Source organism: Trichosurus vulpecula, chromosome 3 (genome assembly GCF_011100635.1).
Source record: "Trichosurus vulpecula isolate mTriVul1 chromosome 3, mTriVul1.pri, whole genome shotgun sequence".
Taxonomy (NCBI): domain Eukaryota; kingdom Metazoa; phylum Chordata; class Mammalia; order Diprotodontia; family Phalangeridae; genus Trichosurus; species Trichosurus vulpecula.
In genome coordinates this window covers 276,465,409-276,489,207 of record NC_050575.1, presented here as the reverse complement: position 1 = coordinate 276,489,207, position 23,799 = coordinate 276,465,409, and the positions used below count along the sequence as shown (strand labels likewise).

The window sequence follows — 23,799 nt, the reverse complement described above, 5'->3', positions numbered from 1 at the left end:
CAGACCTGTGCTTTAGAAAAATCACTTTAGTGGCTGAATAGAGGATGGACTGAAATGGGGAGACATTTTGAGGCAGGCAGGCCGGCCCACCAGCAAACTACTGCAATAGTTGAGGTATGAGGTGATGAGGGCCTGCACTAGAGTGGAAGCAGTGTCAGAGGAGAGAAAATGGTGTATTCAGGAGATGCTGAAAAGGTGAAATCGACAGGCCTTGCTAACAGATTGGACATGGGGAGGACACAGTGAGGAATCCAAGAAGACTCCTAGGCTGTAAGCCTAAGGGACTCTATAGTAATGAAGAGGTATGGAGGTAGGTAGGGTTTAGGGGGAAAGACAATGAGTTCAATTTTGGACATGTTAAGTTTAGATGTCTACTAGTTATCCAATCTGAAATCTCTGAAAGGCAGTTGGAGATGCAAGACTGGAGTTCAGTAGAGAGGTTAGGTCAAGATAGATAGATTTGAAAATCATCAGCACAGAGACGGTAATTAAATCCATGGGAGCTGAAGAGATTAAGTGAAGTACTAGAGGGAGAAGACCCAGGACAGAACCCTTTGGGACAACCACAATTAGAGGGTGTGATATGCATGGGGATCCAGCGAAGGAGCCTGAGGAGCAGAACCAGAATGGTGTCACAAAAACCCAGAGAGAGCATTAATCAAACAAGAAATATTTACAAAGCGCTATAACACAGAGCTAAGTGTTGCAGGAAAAACTGATCGATAGTGTCAAAGGCTACAGAAAGGTTGAGGAGATTGACGACTGAGAAAAGGCCATTGGACTTGGAAACTAAAGAGATCATTGGTAACTTTGGAGAGAGGAGTTTCGGTGGAATGATAAGGTTGGAAGCTAGATTGTAAGGGAACGAGAGGAGAGAAAGTGGAGGCATCTATTACAGATGGCCTTTTCAAAGAGTTTAGCTACAAAGGGCAGAAGAGATATAGGATGATAGTGAGAGGGGATGGAAGGATCAAGTGAGGGTTTTTTGAGAATGGAGGAGACATGAGCATGTTTATTGACAATAGGGAAAGAGCCAGTAGACAGGGAGACTGAAAATGTGAGAGTAGAGATGAGAGAGGGAGCAATCTGTTGGAGGAGACAGGATGGAATGGGATCTCTTGAACCAGGCATATGGTAGCTTTGGTAAGAAGGTAAGGCCACCTCATCATGTGAGACAGGGGTGAAGAAAGAGGTTACTGGCAGAGGGCATATGAGGGCAGAGGATATGAGGAAGCCAGAAGAAGAGAGTTCACAGATTCTGAACTGAGAGGCAGGGGAAAGGTTTTAGAAAGCCGCTATGGAGAGTGGGATAGTGAGCTGATGGGAAAGTTATAGAATTGCCTAGCGGAATGAAGACACAGTTGAGGTTGTATAACATAAATTTGGAGTGGACCCTGTCTGAATGGTTTTGTGATTTTCCCTTCCACTCAACAGCACCTTGGGTAGGAGTAAAGACAGTGAATGTCATCCAAGTCATCCAAGGCTGACACTTGGAACTGTGCAATTGGCAAAATGATAAGTGGGCTAGGGACTCAAAAGAAGAGGACATTAGAGAGTTGAATTGGTTCACCACCGGGTTAAGATAGGGAAAAGAAGAGAGAATGGCTGGTGCAGGGGAGATGGCCTGGGAAAGAACTAGGTTGAGAGTTTGGAGGCTGCAGTTTGGATGAAGAGTAGAGTTTGGTAAAGAAAGGCAGAAAGAGAGATGAAAAGCTGATGGGATTATGATTGGATTTTGTAATTCTTTAACATGGAGGTGGTGTATTTGTGGGTGATAAGATGAAGAATATGATGATCACCTTTGTGAGGGCTGAGGTAGAAGAGGAGGTCTTAGAAGTGAGTAGGTTGAGAAACTGAGTGGTTAGGGTGCTTAAGAAAGAGTCAATATGAATGGTGGATCTCCTGGATGAGGGTAGGCGTTAGGGAAAAGAGAAAAATTGTGAGCTATGTACTGAACTCAATGAAGAAAAAAGGGGAATGACTTGGAGGTTTATAGACAACTACCAGGATTCTGATTAGGTGGTAGAAACAAACACAATGAACCTCAAAGGAGGAGAGGTTACTGACTGATGGAAGAGGGGGAAATCTTGGAAGTGGCAATGAGGAGCAACCTAGATGAGTGAGCTGAGGAGAATGAGTGAAGGTGCAGCCATCACTGGAAACAGTGACCAGACAGAGGCTGGCCTGCTGCCTATTATTGTAAGACTTCACAATAAGAACGATTTTTACATTTTAAAGTAAAGTTTTATTGTATTTAAATACAATTTTTAAAATAGTACAAAAATAGGCAGCCTACTGTCCTTGTGTTATAGTTTGCACTCTCCTTTTAGCATACTATCATTGATGACTTGCACTAAAGAATCAAATGAGATAACAACTGTAAAGCACTTGGCACAGTGTCTGACACATAGCAGGTGATTCTTAAATGCTTATTCGCTCCCTCCCGCTAGAGAAGTAGTATAGAAGATATCAAGGACATAACGGGAAAAAAAGATGGGCTAGTAATGTGGCAAAAGCCTGATGGATAAGCCTGTATTGTACAAAATATAATCCACAAAATACAAAAGACCTAGAAGAAGGCTTCCAGAATGTTGGTAGACCAGCTCTAAAGGATTTATTCAAGGATGAACAACTAGCACAGGATGAACCATAAAGAGGGAATGGAATCAGGGAATTTACAGTTTGATGAAATCAGAGTCATCGAAGAATACATCACTTTAAACATCACAGACGGAGGGGGAGAAAGGAATATTAAATACACAAAATTATTCAACTTATACTGAGGACAGACCAACTTTAATTTCTAGGCTGCTGGCCTTTTAAAGCTCAAAATGTAATGATATTTCCAAGGGCAATTATAATTTGTCATTAAATAAAAACGATGGGCAACAATGAAACTGAGCCATTGAGTTGCATACCATAAAATAAAGCAAGTATTTCAAATGAAATTAATGCTTTTACTAAACAAGAATAGTAATTAACATCTATACATTGAAAAAACATATACCCTTTGTAACTGTCATTATTTTGGTTTAAAGTTTCCTTACTTCTGTTAAATTACTTCTCTGCACCAGCCCAATAACAGGACGGCCTGAAAACAGACCAATACTAGCAGCCACCATGGCAGGAAAATGAGGACCTTACCATCACTTGCCTCAGTCCAGCAAGGGGCACCTAATGAATAAGGGCCAGCATGAATCAGCTTTGGAGAACCTTCCAACTTAATCCCAAATGTCCAGTTCCAAAGCTCCCACCAAGCAATGGATATCCACTTTCAATAGGATGCTAACCTGCCCCTACTCCCCGCCCCTACCCCCATCCCCATCTTGGCTGGTGGAGGTAACAGAGACACTTCACTTTAACCCTTGGGCCCACCCACCTAACCCCTTCCCAACAGTCATTGTTTGGAGACTGTCTACCCTACCACTGCTCCCCAAGGTCCACAGAGCCTTACCATCTGCCCTGCTGGTTTGTCAGCTGGATTCATGTTTTTTTCATTGGCCATGAAGCTGAATTCTCCCTTATGTGCTGTCTACCCAAATTACAGCGTGAGCTCCTTGAAGGCAGGAACCATCTCCCTTTTCCTTTGGTGTCTTCAGAATTTAGCACTGTTCTTGCCAAACAGTAAGTGCTTTTCAATGCTTTTCTGTTCCATTATGTGAGAATAAGTAGAGTGTTTGGGATAACAATGCCTAACCGTTCCACATATTTATCTAGTCTGCATGTGGTCCTGCCTGTTGCTGTTTCTACTACCTTTAAGCCTTTTCATCTGGCAGCTTTCAACTTCTTGCTCAATTGATCAATGGAAAACGATAATGGTGAGAATGAACCAGACATAATGCTTTTTCACAATATCTGCATTAACTCAAAACTGCTTGCCTCTAGCAGCAACATAGGAAGGGGAAATTTCAAGTTCCCTTTATTACCTCTGTCCTTGGCAAATGTCAGAATTATCTTGTAGTTTATTTTCCTCTTTAAAACCATTCAAAAATAATCCCTTTTGATAGCTTGGTAGGCGAATTCCTCTTATTTTCATGGTACTTTATTAGCAAGAGGAATAGTTTCACTATTAATCTCTAATAGCTGCCTCATGTACTTTTGGCCCACTCAGCAACATATATCAGAATTTTTAATCTTTATAAATAGAAATATGTTCTATACAGCAAGAAGTCTTTTAGTGAAGTTTGCTTTTAACCAACTTCAATAGTTCATGATAAATACATTCTTAGCTTTCAAAGTAATTTCATTTTCTTCTGCATTTATAAAATGTGAGTAGAATGCACACTTTGCTATTAAAATTCCAACCACTCTGTCATATATATACAATTCGAAGGTGAAATTTCACCACCTTCATGGCAGTCATCAAAAACCTTTGGGAACAAAAAAAAAAGGTTCCAATTAAGTTTTAAAAAACAATTTCAATACAGGCACAGATATCAATTATGTTATACCCCACTACAAAAATATGTTTCTTAGGATCAATTGATAGTTTACTTATTTCAAGCAATATTCAAAATGAAATTCGTTGAGTTTTAAAGGAATCAGGACAGTGCCTAATAACGTACCATCATAAAGTCTGACCTTCAACTGCAAGGTGAATTTTATCGTAATTATTAGAGTTTTTAATAAACCACTAAAATTAAATGCTCACATTAATCATTTTATTTAAGGTAGCAGCACGGAATGGTAGATAGTGCTGAACTAGGTGTAAGGATGACCTTAACTTCAATCCTGCCTGCGGCACTTATTGGCCATGTTAACATAGGCAAATCATTTAACCCCTCTGTAGCCCCAGACAATGCTTTAAGATAGGTACTATCCAAAAATAGTTATGAAATTCAGTTATCAAAATTTTTTTAAGTTTATGGACCCCAAAGTCTATCAAAGATTACCTCCTAGGCCACATGATTTGAGTTTTCTCAATTTCCTTATCTCTCTACCGTAACATTTCTCTTAGTTCATTTACTCCTTCCCTCCATTTATATTCTTGATCCCTTCTTTCTTAAGACCTTGCTTTATTAATCATCTCTTCTTTCTTGCATTTTTAATCTCTCCCTCTTTATCAAATGTGCCTAACAACATGTTCAGTTTTCTCCAGTTCTATACTTCTCCATTACTTCCAATCCTCCCCCTACACCATTCGCCATCTTTGCTACCCCCTTGAACAATGGTGCTCTCTCGCTTTTCTTGACAAACTTCTCAAGAGAAGTTAGTCTACACTTGTTGCCTCTACTTTTCATCCTCTATAAATCTATGCAATTAGATTTTTATTGCTACTATTCTACTCAAAGTGCTGCTTAGATCAACAGAGACCTCCTGATTTTTAGTCTAACAGCTCTATCTTGTTCTTTCTGCAACAGGTGAAACTGCAGAGCACTCCTTCTTGAAATCTTCTACTCAATTTGCTTTTGTGTTATGGCACTCTTTTGCTTCTTATCTTATCTCTTTAAAAGCTTCTTCTCTGACTGATTTACTAACTCCTCTTCCCTCCTACAAAATACGAGTATTTCTTAAGGTTCTATTCTTTGCTCACACTGCTTCCTGTAGATTAACCTTGGCAATCTTATTTAATCTCATAGCTTCAGCTACTGCCTCTATTTAGGTGATCCTCCAATCTCTATCTCCAGTTGTAATCTCTCTCCTGAACACTAGGGTGTAAAGGCATGCTAAACATAGGATCAAATGTTGAGCTGGAAGCAATCATCTAAGCCAACATTTTACCGATGAAGGAACAGGCCCAGAAAGAAAGTGATTTACCTAAGGTCATATAGGTAGTAAGTGGCAGATATTTTAACATCCCAAATGCTGAACTTCTCATTTTCCCCCACTAAATCATTGCTTCTTCCTCACTTCCAAAGTTCTGCCAATGCGGGAAACTAGGTGGCGCAGTGAGTACAGCACCAGCCCTGGAGTCAGGAGGACCTGAGTTCAAATCCAGCCTCAGACACTTGACACACTTACTAGCTGTGTGACCTTGGGCAAGTCACTTAACCCCAACTGCCCTGCTCCCCCCCCAAAAAAGTTCTATTAATGAGACTCAAGCTGTTCTCTTTCTTATTCTTCAAATACTGTCAGTTGCTAAGAACTATTGAACACTTTATCTCAATAGGGTCACTTATATCTTTCTCTGCTTTATAACCACATTCCATTATTTTAGCTGAGGTCCCTATTATCTTACCACAGCACCATTAACAATATAGTGGAAAAAGCAGTCTGGAAAGCCCTGGATTTGAATCCTGCCTCTGAAATTGACTAGCTGGGTGATCTTGGGCAAATCACTCAATCTCTATAAGCCTAAGTTTCCCCATCTATAAATGGAGACAATACCTGCATTATTTACCTCAAAGAGCTATTGTAAGGATCAGATGAGCTAATATAAGTAAAGTGTTTTGTAAATATTAAAGCCTTATATGAATGCCAGTTGTGACTACAAGACTTTGGTAAGAATGTCATAAACGATCTCTCTGCCTCTAGTGTTTTCCCCTCTCTTCCCATCTGTCTTTTATACTGTTACCAGATTAATCTTACCACTAGAAGGACTGGAATTTAAGAATATCTTGAAGGACCAACCTGCATCAATTGATGCAGCTTATTTTTTTTTAATCCATAAGGCAAAGAAAATAGAGAGAGCAGGATGGAGAATTTTGTTTCAAAGTAAATTATTTTTTCTGTGTGTCAATTAGTGTGCCTGGTCCTTCCAGTGTTACAGCAAAGCTCTGATCATGTTATTAAACTGCTCACAAACTTTCAATGGTTGCCTATTTCCTACTGAATGAAGTCAAACTTTAGTATGCTGGCACAGGATGGCATCTCAGCATCGTGAGATACTAAATACAACTTAGCCTTAAACTATCTTTCCAGTATAATTTTCTATTACTTCCCTAAGCATACCCTGCATTCTGGCCAAACCAAATCATTAATCACGTTCTGAATCTGTCTTGTGCTTTTCCACTTGTGTACTTCTGGTCAGACTATCCCTTTGCCTAGAAAGCCTTGCTTAACCTCATCCCTTTGTTGAAATTTTACTCATCTTTAAATCTCCATTTTAAAATCACTTTCATGAAGTGAAGCCTTGCCTGTCCTCACAGACTGAAGTGATGTCTCTGTCCTCTGAATCTGACAGAACTTTGTTTTTACTTCTTGTGTGTCATTTTCAATATTTAGCCTTGTAGATAGTTATTTGCATAAACGTAATAAGAGCAGTGTGGATTGGGTTTATTTCCTGGCTCTGACACTTACTTAATATCTATGAGCTTATTTCCTCATCCCTAGACTACCAACCTTTCAGGATTGTGGTAAGGAAGCATTTTGCAAACCTTTATAAATAAAGGTGAGTTATTATCATATTGTCTTGCCTTCCCCTTCCATTAGTTTAAGCTTCTTGAGGAGAGAAGTATTATTCATCTTTGTAGTGCCCATGATGTCTTGTATATGTAGTGGGTATTTAACAAATATTTTTTCAAATAAATGAATATAAATAAATTTATAAATATGAAGGTTTTGTTACCAAACATTTGAAGATTTTGTTACCAAACATTCTGTATTTCTTCCTCTTCTTTCAAGAATTCTAAAACAACTTTTTAATTCCAGAATGTTGTCAGGAATAAATTAATTTTACCTTTATTTATAGATGAGGAAACTGAGGCATAAAAAGCCCAGTATATAAACAGCACTTCAATAGTGGTCTTAATAAAAGACAAAGGGCTTAACAGCTATTTTCTAGGAAAAAAAAAAGGTAAATGATTTGCCCACTTGACAAAACTAATTAGCTTTGGAGCTAAGAATTCAAATTTTCTAACTCTCAGGGTCTGCAGTCCCCCCTTGTTCTCATGATAAGGATGAATGTGCATAAAGATATGATTTGGCCAATGAGGCCAAAATTACGATAGCAAATTCACACGTGACAGTTCATGGCTACCTACAACAGTCTTTGAAGAAGAAAAGTTTTATTTTTCCTAGGTTAGCTATTTAGTATGTTCATTTTAAAATCAATTAAAAAATACAAAATAGCCAAACTTACCGGACAGAGTCCACAAGGTGCTCGGACTAAGCCAGTAGGCTGTATGATTGGACTAACAGCCCTATACAGTTTCATATGTCCATCAACACTGCCAACTGTACCTTCTTTGGCAGCAATGATAGTCATTTCCACTTTGCCATCATAAATAAGTGTGTTCAAAATTGTTTCAATATCTTCCATGGACAACTCTACCTAAAAAAAAAAAAAAGGCAAATAAACCCTCATGATACTATCTACATACAACAGAGATTGACAGATTCATACACAAGCCTCTTTTTTCAGGTTTTTTAAATATAAAAATTGTTCATATTTGTCACATGTATAACAAAAGCTGCAAAAAAAATATAAAAACGGAAATAATAGTGGACCACATATTTTAAGGTATATTAAGTAGTATTTTTTGAGTCAAGTCAATAATTAGTTATTAAGCACATTCTAGGCACTGTGAGCCTCATTTTTAAGCCACATAACAACCTTATGAGGCAGACATTACATGTATTATTATAGCCATTTACAGATTAGGAAATTGAATCTCAGAGAATTTAAATGACTTGTCCATGGTTAAATAGTTGATAATTGCAGGTGGCAGGATTTGATCATAAATCTTCCTGACTCCAAGACTAATACTCTAGACACTTGTGAGATGCAGCCACTTTTTCTTTGGGGGGAAAAAACCAAACCAACACTGATATACCACTTATAATTCAATTTGATTCAGCTCAACAAGCATTTATTCAGATTTCAGTTCCTGACCTCAAGAAGCTTATATTTTGCTGGGCAGAAACAGCATAGATAAGTAAATACAAAATGTATAAAAACTAAATACAAAGCAATTTTGTTGGGGTAGGATGAGAAGTGAAAATACCTAGGGGAATTAGTCAAGGCTATACACAGGAGGCAGCACCTGAGCTAGGGGTTACAAAAGCAGAGGTTATAAAATAGAACATTACTAGACTGAGTACTAGGAAGGATCTTAGACGTTATCTCTACTCCCTACATTTAACTTATGAGGAAATGGCGCCCACAGAGGTTAAATGACTTGCCCAAGGTCACACATGTAGTAAGCAACAGAGGGAGGATTTGAACCCAAGTCTGGGGACTACAGGGCTGTGATCTTTCTCCTATCCTATGTTGTTTCCTCTTGCTAAATCTGAGATATCTATGAGACATCCAGGTTTAAATATCCCATAGGCCAGTAGCAATGCAAAACTGGAGCTGGGGAGAGATGAGGGCTCGCTGGACACAGGATTTGGGAGTTATTTACATAGATGTAATAGCTGAATCCATGAGAGCTGATGAGATTACCAACAGAGTACAGAAAGAGAAAAGGGCACAGGACAAAGCCCTTGGTTGCATAGATTCAGATGTAGGACATGCATGATGATTCTGTAAATGAAATGGAGAAAGACTGCACAGCTAAGAGGGAGAAAAATCAGGAGGAAGCAGTCAAGAAAACACAGGAAAGAAAGATTATCCTGCAAATGAGGTGGTTAGCAGCATCAAACACTACAGAGAAGTCTGCAGTATTTGCAGTAGCAGTACTAGTACAGTACAGTAGTAGTAATACTACAGAGAACTGAAAAAAAGACACTGGATTTAGCGACTAAAGAGAATATGCCTTTCAGTATCTACAGCTATCAAAGTGTCACAATTACCCCGTGAAATGAGGAAAGCACCAACCTGCTATACTGTGGAACAAGAGGGTGAAGTACAGACTGGGTAAAATAAGTAGATTGAACTAGACGGCTTCACAGCCTCTTTCAGGTCTAAACCCACGATCCCAAAGGTGTGCACAGAGTCAGCACATGGCACAGTGTTTACAATGGAACCCAATTAGTTCACATTTCCAGTCCAATTAACCAAAATACTCGCTAAAATATTCATTCTTCCAAGTTAGAAATCCAAGTCTTTCACAGAAAAAAGAATTACTTCTAAAACTAACAATTGCTTGATAAAAGAGAGTGTTTTGTTATACATTCCATACAATAGGTGGCAGAGGACAGCACCACAGAATGCTAGGCCTAGAGTCACGAAGGCTTGAGTTCAAATCCAGCCTCAGACACTTAGTAGCTGGGTCACCCTGGGCAAACCACTTGACCACTGTCTGCCTAAGTTTTCTCAACTGAAAATGGGGACAAGGGCATTTACCTCCCAGGGTTGTTGTAAGGATCAAACGAAATAATATACACAAAGCATCCTTCTTTCCTTTCTTCATTTCTTCGTTCTCTTCAACTAGCCTGAGGCTTTACAAATCCCCAGTGCCAGTCAGGAAAGGCACCAAGCCATTTCGTTGATCTGCAGTCTTCTCTGTGCCACCCCCTCCAGGCTTGGCTTGGGCTTCACGCTCTGAGACACAAGGGGCTTCCCTGACTTTGGACAAACCTGGCCAGATGTGCTTAGCTCCCTCTTTGGTCCTTTATCAAAGGATTCTTTTCAAGATCCTTATGCAGAACCTGGACCTCAACCTGAGCTCTATGTCAACATGCTGCTCATTCCCCTGCTTTTTATTTTCTTAAAAGTGAAAGCAGTCACCTAGCTCCCAAATTCTGAAAGATACTTGTCAAGCACTTACTTAAGTCCACATTCTTGGTTCTGGTAATAGCTGAAGTGATACAATTCCACCCTTTCAACAAAAATTTAGAGCAATTGCAAGGCATTAAGACTGATGAAAAAAACTTCTTATGAGCTAAAATGTGATGAAGCAAAAAGGTTGGAAACTTGATACTGACCTTACTAATGCCTAGTTCACAAATATATTTCCATACTTCATGAGATGAAGCAAACGAACTGTTTCTTTGTATCATAGGGTTCTGTTTGCTTTCTCTAGCTGTTTCTGCCTGAAAGAGTAAGGAAAAATTTCAGTTAGGAGGAACGTTAATGAATGTTTTTTTAAATGCACAATTTATACAACACTGCCAAACTAAAGAAATTATATTAAGCAAATATTTGGATATTTATAACCCAGTCTAACATCTTTGATTTCTAAATAATGTTATTATTGCAGTAATACCTGTCTTACCTTGCTTTGTAAGAATTTAAAACACTGTTGGTTTAGCACTTCTACAAATTCAGATTCAAAATCTTGGTCACTATACCAGGCTCCACCAGTTACTGATCTATCAGGCTGTAAATTATACAGCATATAAACCTTCTTCTTTGAGGCCTGTGAGGAAATATGCAAAGCTTATTTTACTAGTTTGACAAACACAATTTTTTTCCAAACCTTAAAGATTATTATTCTAACCCATAAAAAGATGTGTGTATGGAGAGGAAGGCAATACTCTAAAATGGAGAAAGACTATAATATAACCATCAATCTGTGAGCATAGTCTAAATGCCAAAAAGCTAGCTTTTCACTGTTTCAATATGCATACACTGGTAAATAGCTCAGTCTCTGAAAATTAGTTATACGTTTTAGCCAAACTTATGTAAACTGAGTTACTTGGACACACATCTCTAAAGGGTCAGGATTAAAGGTTACTAATCAAGCTCCCTCTATTGAAATGCAGGGAGCTTATCAGTGTGGTAGGGTTGGGGGAAAGAAATAGGAGACACATCAATAAATTAGAGTTAAGGTGCTAAAATAGAAATTATGTCTACCATTGGATAACTACCTGAGAAATGATCACTACCACTAAGCAACAATTCTTGCCTGAAAGAGTACCGTGGCTTTAAAATTTCTTTTGTGCCAGGCCAAGGCAAGATGATATAAAGAAACAGGACTATGTCTGAATGGGAACTTTGAGTCTACTAAACAAAACAGAATTTTTTTAAAGCTTCTAATTTCTGACTGCCAAGGACTTTATACTAAGAAGAGTAGTCAAGAATAGTATAACTTTCATGTGCATATTTTGAAGAGCTGAAAAAATTTACTTACTGCCACAGATTTAACAGCTTTGATGAGCTTTTTACTCTCCAAATTCTTTAGTATTTTGTTGATTTCTGTTAATGGCAAGTTACTTTTATATCGAATATCTCTGCTCCAGATACCTAAAAAAATGTTTAAATAGCTGAACTCCTCAAAATATTTCATGTCAAACAAATGACACATACCTGATTTATGTTTATTTGCTATTTTGTTACAGTTCCAAAACTGGCTAGGATAACAAATATATGTAATACCATAGTCACTTACTGGTTTCTAACTGTACTTAGATTGTAAAAAGAAAATCAACCCAGTCATTACACTATTTTTTAATTTTTAAAAAAATCTCAAGTCCTACAAATTCATCTTTGTAAAAGAAAATAAAAACTAAAGTATCTCAAAAAGATTAAAAAGTTAAAAACAATATTTAATATGTATATTTTCTCCCTAGTCATAAGGATGGGGAAGAATAAGTAAGCATTCTACCCTTACCTCAGAATGAAAAAAGTTTTTTTTTCCTTTTTTTTTTTTGAAGGGGGAAGGCAGGGCAATTAGGGTTAAGTGACTTGCCCAAGGTCACACAGCTAGAAAGTGTGTCAAGTGTCTGAGGCCACATTTGAACTCAGGTCCTCCTGACTCCAGGGCTGGTGCTCTACTCACTGCGCTACCTAGCTGCCCCTGAAAAAGGTTTTTAAGCAAGAATTTCTGTGAGAAAAGCTAATGTATGTGTCAATACATCTGAGAGGGAAAAAATAAGAAAGAAAAGGAAGAAAGCACAAAGTGACATGTAAAATTATTGGAAAATAGTATTTTTATTAAAGATTTCTCTTCCTTTTAAATTTAGGACTGAAGTACCTATTAAGTACCTCTGCGAAGAAAGGCTATATAGCCCTCATATAAGTCTGCTGGTAGAACTGAAGGTGCTAGATTTCTTAGCTAAGCTTACTGAAGACCCAAAGGAGGTAACAGGGAAATGAGTAAGAAAGAAGAGTAGCTGCTAGCTAACAAAGACAGGAATGAGCTCCTATTTAATCTACTTTCTCTCATTCTATATAGAACCAGGTAAGCAGTTTGTTTTCATGCTTGTAGGTCCTTTAATTAAACCCTTTGCCCTAGAAGACAAAAGCACATGTTATCTGTTGAAAAGTAGTTCCTAAGGAAAGTTGTACGCCTTCAACAATGAAACTAACTAATGTTCCCAAAGTTCTCTATAAACCTATCCTAGCAATCAAGCAATTAAGACTGATGAAAAAAACTTCTTATGAGCTAAAATGTGATGAAGCAAAAAGGACTGTTTCAAAACAGAAAACTGGTGTAAACATTTGGAAGGAATTACATGGGGAAAATATTTTTCTTGATTTTCTTTCCTAAATAGAGAGATCAGGAGAAGAAACACACAACTGTACCATATTTTTGTGTGTATGTGTAGTCTTACACACATACGTGTGCGTACAGCATATATAGTTATACGTATACAGAATTTAACTTTATTGGCCTAGAAAACTATAGCTTGAAATGAAATGTGGAAACATTTTTTTTAAACCTAAAATTGCTTATTGAAATTTTTTGGACTGTTATTTCATTGGTGTAAACTCCCTCTACTAACTCAGCAATACCTTCTCTGCAACTTATGGCCTTGAACAGATGCCCAGGCTCTGAAGATTAGGTGACTTACCCAGGGTCACAGAACCCCTACGTATTAGAGGCAGGACTTGAACTCAGGGTCTTTGTAACTATGAGGCCACTATACCAACCTGTTTATTGAACTGTCAGGTTAAAATTACCATCCATTTTAAAAACAATTTTGTTATAATTGATAACATATAAAATCAAAATTGCAATTTCAAACAGTATCATACTTTTCCAGGGAAGCATCAATACAGAATCTGAACAGTACTTTCTACTACACAATAAATACTATATACTAAAATACAAATATTTTAGACATGATTTTTCAATACCTTTGTTTCCAGCATCTTCTATGATTTGGTACACTAGCTTCTCTTGGTTATCTGATCCCTTCATTTTACTGGAAAATATTATTAGAAGGCAAAAAAAGTTAGAATATTATTTCTGAAGTTTATCCCTGGTTTTGAAAATATTCATGTATTAAAACATTATGTTGTTACATTTATTTATTTACAAATACAAGAACTTACCCAGTATTCTGAGATTCTTTTATTCTATACAGAAGGCCTGTATTGCTCCTTAAGAGATCCAACTGTCCCTATAGTTATTTTTATAGAAAACAGTTAATTATTTGAGACATCAAATTTGATAAAGAATTTCAAAATACTTATTTATAATAGTTTTCTCTAACACAAATACCCAAATAGGTACTCTGCCTTCTCATTTAAACATTAATCCCTAGCTTGAATCAACTAGAGTTCAGGAGGAATCTTGTTCAGGTATGGTTTGGACTAGGTAGCCTTTGAGGTATCATACCATATGGCAATTCTGTGAACTAGCCATAACAAAACAAGGCATATTCAATTATGTTCCCACTAATTCTTGAAAAAAAACTTCCAAAAATTGTGAGCAACCACCCTGCCTAAATAATAATAAAACAAATATAAGTAATATAAATATAAAAAAACAGTAATATAAATATAAAAGTAATATATAAAAATAATAAAATATAAGTAATAATAAGTATAAATATTAAAATATGCACATTCAGAATATATAAGCATAGATGTTCTGTAATCAAATAAAACTTGCAATACTTATAATTAATTTAATATCAGGAGAGACCTGGATTTAAATCTAAGCACTAACATTTATTGCTTACATGACTGGGCAATTCACTGAACCTCTTGGTGTCTCAATTTCATCATTTATAAAACTGGGACAAAAAGAATTTAATCAACTACCTCACAGTGTTGTTGTGAGGAAAGGGTTTTGTAAACCCTATAGCACTATGGAAATTATTGTTATGAATTATCTGACCCTACAATGATATGAATTGTTACTATGTCATGATATAATTAGACATGGATGGGAAATGTTTCAAGTAATTGTGCCAATATGATTTTTACATAATTAAACCATGCATTCCTAGAGTTAGGTGCTAAAACAGAAATAGGGGTGGAGCAGGACCTTTTGAAGACACCTGGGTCTACCTAGGCAGGCAGGACTTCCTACTTCTCTAGCAAAGGGTCACTTATTCTGCAAGCACACCTAAATCCAGACACTAAAAACCAGGCATTCTAAGAGTACCATTTCAATCAGCACCTTCATCAAAGATGGTGAAGCCAATACTGTGAATCAATAAATGCCTAACCAAAAAAATTAGATTTTACCTTACCATAGATAAGAGTCTGTTGATGGCCATTGCCCTCTGTTGAGCTTCTATATGAGGCATCTCATTCTGAATAACTTGGTCTGTGATTCCATGAGGGAACTGATGACATAATTCTATAATCCTATGAACAAAGATATCAATAATATTTTATACAACTCATTTCAAGGAGTGAGGAAAAAGGCTAGTATCATGAAATAATGTTTCATCTTTTCCACATCTGACAGATAATTGTTATGACTGATTTTGTTCACTCTTTAACCAAATCTGAGTTTTAAATTAGAGTAAAACTCATAACATTTGGGGGAAAATTTAAAGTTGTGGCTTTAAAGTAACATTTAAAATACTACTTTCCAAAGGAAGCTTTTCCCAATCCCTTGTAATTCTAGTGTGTATCTATTATTTCCAATTTATCGTATAGCTTGTTTATACATAGTTACTTGCATGTTTTGCCATTAGATTGTGAAGTCCTTGAGAGGAGGGACTCTCTTTTACTTTTCTTTGTCTTCCCAGTACTTAGCACAGTGCCTGTGGTAAGTACTTAATATTTATAGATTGACTGTATACCTTAAGATGGATTAAGCATGAAATAGTCAAGACCTAACAGGAAAGACTTGGAATTTCCTCTATTTTACAAATTTGCTATTGACATTTCTGAAGACAATACCATTGTTTCAACCCACCATTATATTGTTCTCTAGCCTATACTACCAAATAAAACTCAATGCAGAATATTCCCCTATCACTGGACAGTTTATTGTGTTGAGTTGTGAGCTCCTTGAGGGCAGGGAACAGATTCATTCCTGTATCCCTGCCAGAATCCAGCTTAAGTACTTTCCTTGTACACAGTAGTCTCAGAATAAGTGTTTCCTGACTAGAATTAAAACTATACAAAGAATCTAGCATATAATCAGGTACAATCCCAGAGCTGCTGAATGGTGCTGGAGGAAATTCACTCAACCATGTTAACTGGATTTACTATAAATTTATGATACCAGGGAGGCGGAGCCAAGATGGCAGCTGGAAAGCAGGGACTTCCTTAAGCTCTCCCCCAAATCCCTCCAAACTCCTGTAAAAAATGGCTCTGAACAAATTCTAGAGCTGCAGAACCCACGAAATAGCAGAGGGAAACAGGTCTCCAGCCCAGGAGAGCCTGGATGGTGGCCAGGAAGGGTCTATTGCATGGTGCTGAGAGCGGAAGGCAGCCCAGCATGGGCCTCTCCAGGACAGACCAGACCGAGTCAGCCAGCCATAACACGCCTTGGGGCCATGAAACTGTGGCAGTTAGAAGATTTTTCAACCCACAAACGCTAAAGAGCAGATTAGGGGGAAACTGCAGGATTGAGTTCAGAGCAGTCAGGCCACCAGCTCTGGGGGTGGAGGAAGTGGTGCAGCAGTGGCGGCAGCAGCAGCAAGAAGCTCCTGAGGATGCTTCCAGAGCACCAGCGTCAGCTGCTTCCCCAGTTCCAGGCTCACATGGTGGGAGGAATCTAGCAGCAGATCAGAGCAGGAGTACAAGGAACGCTTTGTGGGCACAAAGGCAGATTCTCTTGCTGTGTGCCCTGCTTGGATCTGTATCGTGGTCCTTGTTAGCGGTTCTTGGGGGAGGAGGGGTGCTGCTGTAACAGAGCCTCGGGGGACTGTGGAGTAGAAGTAGCTCTGAAAACATCAGTGCTTGGACCCTAAAACTTGGGACAAAGTACTCTCTACTCTACAAGCAGTTATATGCTGACAAAAAAGCTCAAGGGTCAAGTAGTTGGCTGGGAACATGAACAGGCAGCGAAAACGAACTCAGATTCAAACTCAGGCTGAAACTCAAACTCTAGATTCCTTTTTTGGTGACAAACAAGACCAAAACATACAGCCAGAGTAAGTCAACAAAGTCAAAGAGCCTATATCAAAAGCCTCCAAGAAAAATATGAATTGGTCCCAGGCCATGGAAGAGCTCAAAAAGGATTTGGAAAAGCAAGTAGGAGAAGTAGAGGAAAAAATGGGAAGAGAAATGAGAGTGACGCAAGAAAACCATGACAAACAAGTCAACGACTTCCTAAAGGAGACCCCAAAAAATACTGAAGAAAATAACACCTTAAAGAACAGACTTGGGGCAGCTAGATGTCACGGTGAGTAGAGCACCAGGCCTGGAGTCAGGAGGACCTGAGTTGAAATCCAGCCTCAGAGGCTTGACACATGTATTATCTGTGTGACCTTGGGCAAGTCACTTAACCCCAAATGCCCTGCCAAAAAAAACCCCCAAAACAAAAAACAAACAAACAAAAAGAACAGACTAACCCAAATGTCAAAAGAGCTCCAAAAAGCCAATGAGGAGAAGAATGCCTTGAAAGGCAGAATTAGCCAAATGGAAAAGGAGGTCCAAAAGACCACCGAAGAAAATACTACCTTAAAAATTAGATTGGAGCAAGTGGAAGCTAGTGACTTGATGAGAAATCAAGATATTATAAAACAGAAAACTCCTAGGAATATTTTCACCAAATTCCAGAGTTCCCAGGTCAAGGAGAAAATACTGCAAGCAGCCAGAAAAAAACAATTTGAGTATTGTGAAAAAACAATCAGGATAACACAAGATCTAGCAGCTTCTACATTAAGGGATCAAAGGGCTTGGAATATGATATTCCCGAGGTAAAAGGAGCTAGAATTAAAACCAAGAATCACCTACCCAGCAAAACTGAGTATAATGCTCCAAGGCAAAATACTGACTTTCAATAAAATAGAAGACTTTCAAGCTTTCTCAATGGAAAGACCAGAGGTGAATAGAAAATTTGACTTTCAAATATGAGAATCAAGAGAAGCATGAAAAGGTAAACAAGAAAGAGAATTTGTAAGGGACTTACTAAAGTTGAACTGTTATATTTATATTCTTACATGGAAAGATGATGTGTGTAATTCATGAGACCTTTCTCAGTATTAGGGGAGTTGAAGGGAATATAGACAGAGGGCACAGGATGAGTTGAATATGAAGGGATGATATCTAAAAAATAAAATGAAATTAAGGGATGAGAAAGGAATATATTGAGAGAAGGAGAAAGGGAGAGAAAGAACGGGGTAAATTATCTCACATAAAAGTGGCAAGGAAAAGCAGTTCTGTTGGAAGGGAAGAGGGGACAGGTGAGGGGGAATGAGTGAATCTTACTCTCATCAGATTCAACTCGAGGAGGGAATAACATACACACTCAATTGGGTATCTTAATCCACAGGAAAGTAAGGGGAAGGGGATAAAAAAGGGGGGATGATAGAAGGGAGGGCAGATGGGGGAGGGGGTAATGAAAATCAAACACTTTTGAAAAGGGACAGGGTCAAGGGAGAAAACTGAATAAAGGGGGACAGGATAGGATGGAAGGAAATATAGTTAGGTTTTCACAACATGAGCATTGTGGAAGTGTTTTATATAACGATACATGTGTGATCTATGTTGAATTGCTTGCCTTCCTAGGGAGGGTGGGTGGGAAGGGAAGAGGGGAGAGAATTTGGAACTCAAAGTTTTAAAAGCAGATGCTTAAAAAAATTAAAAAAAAAAAAAGGTTTTTTGCATGCAGCTGGGAGACAAGATATATAGGGAATGGGGTATAGAAATCTATCCTGCCCTACAAGAAAGTAAGGGGAAAGGGGACTGGGGGGGGGGAGTGGGGTGAAAGAGGGGAGGGCTGACTGGGGAACAAGGCAATCAGAATATATGCCACCTTGTTAATAGGGGAGAGGGTAGAAATGGGGAGAAGATTTGTAATTCAAAATCTTGTGGAAATCAATGTTGGAAACTGAAATATTAAATAAAATCACCAATACGTAAGAAAAAAAAATTTATGATACCAAATCTCAACTGAGCTCTCACCACAGCAAAGCAATTTTTTTATTCTTCCCTAAATGATTCTTTGTCACACTTCCCAAAGCAGCTAAGCCAAATCTTTTTTCCTCATGCCTTCCATCCCACCCCTCCCTGACCCCCTCAAAAGAAGACCTCTTTCTCATTCTTTGCTGAGAAAACAGAGGCCATTTGATATGATTCCTCCTTCTCCCCTATTTCACATCTCAAAAACCCTTTGATATCACTCATTTTCTCCCTTACTATGGTCTCTGAAGAGGTGGTCTTTATCTTCATCAAGGCCAAGAACTTTACTGGCACCCTTTATATCCCCTACCCATCTCCTCCAGCGCACTGCTCATACAATCAACTGCCCCCGCTCCAATCTTCAGTCTCTGTCTATCTATTGGTTTCTTGCCTGCTGCCTCCAAATACATCTCATTCTTTCTCCTCTATCCTTAAGAAGCTGTCTATACTAGCTTCCTCAACTTTCTCCCATTTCAGCCTTTGCATTCTTGCTGCCAACCTTACCACCCAATCAAAATTGCTTTCCAAAGTTAACAATGATTCTATTCTTTAGTGTTAAAATTGCAGTGGTATCTTCTGTTCTATAACTTCATTATTATAACATGTCTCCTCCCTGATTTGCCACCCACTTCCATTATTTTGGGGTATACTGGAGCTTTCTTGGAATTTTTGACCTCCCTTGGGTATATGCCTGGCATTGGTATCTTTGGTCCAAGTATATAGGTCATATAGACAGGTGCTATCTTTCTAGTCTTCTAGGTTTGTGATCTTGGCATTATTCTGAACTCCTCACTTTTCTACACATCTAATCTGTTGCCAAATCTTGCTATTTCTACCTACATGACAGCTCTCATCTCCAATCCCTCTCCCCATTCACACAGCTACTGCCTTAGCTCAGGCCCCTCTCCTATTCAATAAACTCCAAGGCCTCCAATTGCCACCCTAAAGGATTAAATATAAACTCCTCCATTTAGTTTTTATAGCCTAGCCTGGCTTCAACCTATCTTTCCAGCATCATTAGACATTACTCCCCCTCAAGTCCTTTGTGATCTTGACAAATTGGCTTTTTCTATATTCCTCATATGATGCTTGCTCTCTCCGTTTTCCTTCTATCTAAATCCTTTTCTGTGACCATGTCCCTTCCCCTTACTATGGGTGGACCCCAAGACTGTCCTTTTTCTCTTCTTCTACACATTCTCTCAATGCCCTCATTAACTACTATGTGTTCAATTATTACCACTACAAAAATTATCCCAGACTACCTAGCCCTGGTCTCTCTCCTTAGCTCCAGTTAATCATTTATCAAATTTCTATTATACGTCAGGCACTGGGTTAGGCATTGAGAATACAAAAAAAAAAAAATGAAAGACTTTACCCTCAAGGAAGGAACTTATACTGTATATACTGGAACTTTCAAATTGTATATACAGTAAGCATTTCAATCCATCCAAAACAGAACTCATCTTTCTTCCCAAATTCAACTCTCTATTTAACTTTCCTGTTTCTGATATGGGCACAACCATACATCTAGTTGCTCAAATTCCTAAACTCAGGATGATCCCCCACCGCTCTCCCCTCTTCTCACATACACAATCAATTACCTCCTCATTCTCCCTCATCCCACATCTGCTATATCCAATCAAGCCGTGTCAATTCTTTCACTAAAACATCTTTCATATCTTTCCCCTTCTCCACATTCAAACCATAGTTTCAGGCTCTGATCATCTCTTGCCTGGCCTACTGAAAAAAATTACTCTAGCCTCAGACATTTACTAGCTATGTGATCCTGGGTAAGTTACTTAAACTCTACCTGCCTCAGTTTCCTCATCTATAAAATGAGGATAAGAATAGCACCTACCTCCCAGTATTGTTGTGAGGATCAAAGCCTTAAAGCCCTATATAAATGCTAACTACTGTTGTTATTATTAATTAGTCTTTTTGTCTCAGATTTCTCCCTTCTTCAATTCTCCACACAGCTAAAACACAAGTTTGACCATGTCCCTCCCTTGCTCAAGAAGCTTCAGTGGCTCTCTACAGCCTATGGAATAAAATACAAATTCCTTTGTTTGACATTTAAAGGCCTTCATAACTTGGCCCCAAAATACCCTTTTTATACATATTACGCTTTATTCCTTGCTACCACAGTATCATCTTGACTTCTCAGTTTTTCTCAGTCCCCATATCCACTGAGTTGTTAAGTCCTGTTAATTCTACCTTCAAAATATCTCTTATGTATCCTTCTCTCACACACACCTTTCCAGTCTTCTTTCACCTTATATTCTTCCCATCTATGTACTCAGTAATCCAGTGACACTGATCTCCTTGCTTTTCCTCACATATAACACTCCAAATCCAGACTTCAGGCATTTTCATTGTCCTCCATGCCTGGAAGGCTCTTTTTCTTCATTTCTGCCTCCCTGCTTCCATGGCTTCCTTCAAGTTAAAGTCTTACTTTCTTCAAGAAGCCTTCCTTAGTCCTCATTAATCTTAGTGCCACCCCTCTGAGACTATCTCCATTTTACCCTGCATATTTTTTATTTGCACATTGTTTCAGACTATGAGCTTCTTGGGAGCAGGGACTGGTTTTTTGCCTTTCTTTGTATCCCTTAGAATAGCGCCTGGAACATGGTAGCCACTAACAATGCTTGCTGATTTGACCTGACTTTCTTAATAACACCCCCCAAACTGCTTAGTGAATGAACAAAAAGCCATTTATTAGGCATTTCCTTTGTGTTTTATTCTCTTCACTGAATACTGAGAATACAAAGTCAAAAGAGAAATAGTCAAAACTCTCAAGGAACCTTCATTCTAAAAGGAAGAGACAAAGTATATAGGAGAGTGGTGGCTAGGTAAGAATGGTTAAGGCCCAGAAGCACAAGAATGGTGAAGATACTAACAGGACTCTTAAAATGAGATAATTCTTTCCAAAAGCAATGAAAGTGTTGAATTGATTACTGTTCCTAGAGCAAGAGGTAGGAAGAGTGCAAGGTGGAAAGAAAAGGGCAGCAGCATGAGTGGAAGATCAATAGGGAGAAATATGGTCAGGGTATGGGGCCAGCTAGATATGATGGGCTTTCACCAATCAGGACATTAGGAACCAAGGGTAGTAGTTCCAAGTGTCTTTCCTCTCCACATGTATTTTGTATGTGCTTATGTATGTATACGTTGTTTCCCTCCATAGAAGGATGGTTGAAACTGTTTCACTTTTGTCTTTGTATCCCCAGCTCCTAGCACAGGCATTGACGAGTGTGCTTCTTGACAGAATAATTAATAAAATGTTATGAGTGTCTATCTCTCCTCTGTGAAGCTTATCTTTTTAAGTGTTTTGATAATCATATAGCAACATAATTAGTTTCCTTCGTAACCCTATATTATCTCATTTTATACATTTAAAAAATAACATTCTAAGAAGGGATTCATTGGTTTGACACACACAAAAAAATTAAGACTCCCTGGGCTAGGGCATCCAATAAAGCTAAGGTCTTATGTTCAATTCTATATTCCTTACAAAAGCTGTACACTTAACTCTGATATTTCCTCACACTAGACCAGTCAAATTATCACCACTACTGGAACGATTTTAAAAGCACATTTTTACTCATGTCATTTAATAAATGAATAAAAAAGCATTTAAGCACTTACTAAGTGCCCAGCACCATCGACTCGGTCTACACGTGTAGCCACTTCAGTTAATTATTGCAACTGTCTAGACAGTAGCAAGAACAAGCTAAGCGATTTAGAGTCTGAAAACTTTCCGAAATCAATTCGAACTCATCAAACCACACAGACTTGTAAAGGTTAGGGGGCAAGAAAGGGGAAGAGCGCAAAGCCCCCCCGGACAGTCTTTCTACCCTTCCACCCCCTCCCCCCAGGACCTTTCACTCCCCAGGTCCCCACATGAATCGCAAGGAGGAGGGGCCGGGAGGAGGCGGGCTGGTGGTGAGGAGAACGCAAACTCTAGATAATTCCCAGCGTCTCCTTTTTACCTGTTTTCTATTTCGACCGGGTCCGCATCCGGCGGTTGTGCCTTCACTTTTACCTCAGCCATGGGGAGGCCGTGCTCAGTTCAGCCAGGGCTGAGAAAGCAGGAGCTAGGTTGAACATCCGGCAACCACCCCTACCCCCACCCCCGACTCCGCCCCTACCCGGGGAGAAAGGGGCCTTTTCCTCTGAGTCGCGTCGCAGCAAAGGACCCTCATCCCCCTTTGAGTTGTCTAACGCAGGCCGGTCCCGTTTGACAATTGGGTGCTGCGTGGCTCGTACACAGCGTTAACCATTTAAAGTATATTTCCCCACACGTTCAATGGGTTCATGGGTTTCCTTGTCCCCTTAGGCTCTCTTCTTCAATATTTTCCTTCCATGGATCAGGTGAATATTTAGACGCCTAAGACACTCCTTGAGTTAGGAGTAGGAGGAGAATTCGCGGGATTCTCCCAACGGCTTGGAAGGGGCGGAGCCAGTTGCTAGGAAGCGGGATTTAAACCAATCAAAATAGTCTCCCTCTCGATTTTGGCTGGTGCTGAAGCGTCTCTGGTAACTGGAGTCCTCAGGATCCACCCGGTGAGGAGCGACTGAAGGCTGGGGTCAGTCTAGGTGGACACGGGACACCCCAGGGGCGGGCAGCAGGATGGGAAAGCCCAGGAAGCTTCTACTCTAGATGAATGGGGTGACACCCTCACCTGGTGGGAAAACCTGCCGTTTGGGGATGACCTTGGGGATGTCATAGCCGAGCTTTGCCCGCCAGCTTCGGGTTTCTTCCCCGGGTCCTTCCC

General features: G+C 39.0%; 1 protein-coding gene across 1 annotated transcript; it reads right to left on the bottom strand.

The window, feature by feature from the left end:
• Positions 1 to 2,591: 2,591 nt before the first annotated feature.
• On the bottom strand, positions 2,592 to 23,169 carry POLR3F (RNA polymerase III subunit F). The gene is made up of 9 exons (XM_036748223.1): positions 23,014 to 23,169; positions 15,193 to 15,310; positions 14,045 to 14,112; positions 13,847 to 13,914; positions 11,898 to 12,010; positions 11,040 to 11,183; positions 10,750 to 10,857; positions 8,021 to 8,212; positions 2,592 to 4,370 (listed from the first exon to the last, which is right to left on the bottom strand). Exons 1-9 carry the CDS (start codon positions 23,073 to 23,075, stop codon positions 4,293 to 4,295), a joined length of 951 nt encoding a protein of 316 aa, XP_036604118.1. The 5' UTR covers positions 23,076 to 23,169; the 3' UTR covers positions 2,592 to 4,292.
• Between the last annotated feature and the right edge of the window lie 630 nt (positions 23,170 to 23,799).

Bases quoted from the DNA above. Each gene is read 5' to 3' on its own strand.
- POLR3F (XM_036748223.1), bottom strand. From the start codon at position 23,075: ATGGCTGAGGTAAAAGTGAAGGCACAACCGCCGGATGCGGACCCGGTC. The intron at 10,858-11,039 runs GTAAGACAGGTA...TTACTCTTTCAG, and splicing joins TTAAATTCTTACAAAGCAAG to GCAGAAACAGCTAGAGAAAG. The intron at 4,371-8,020 runs GTAAGTTTGGCT...TTGTTCCCAAAG, and splicing joins CACCTTGTGGACTCTGTCCG to GTTTTTGATGACTGCCATGA.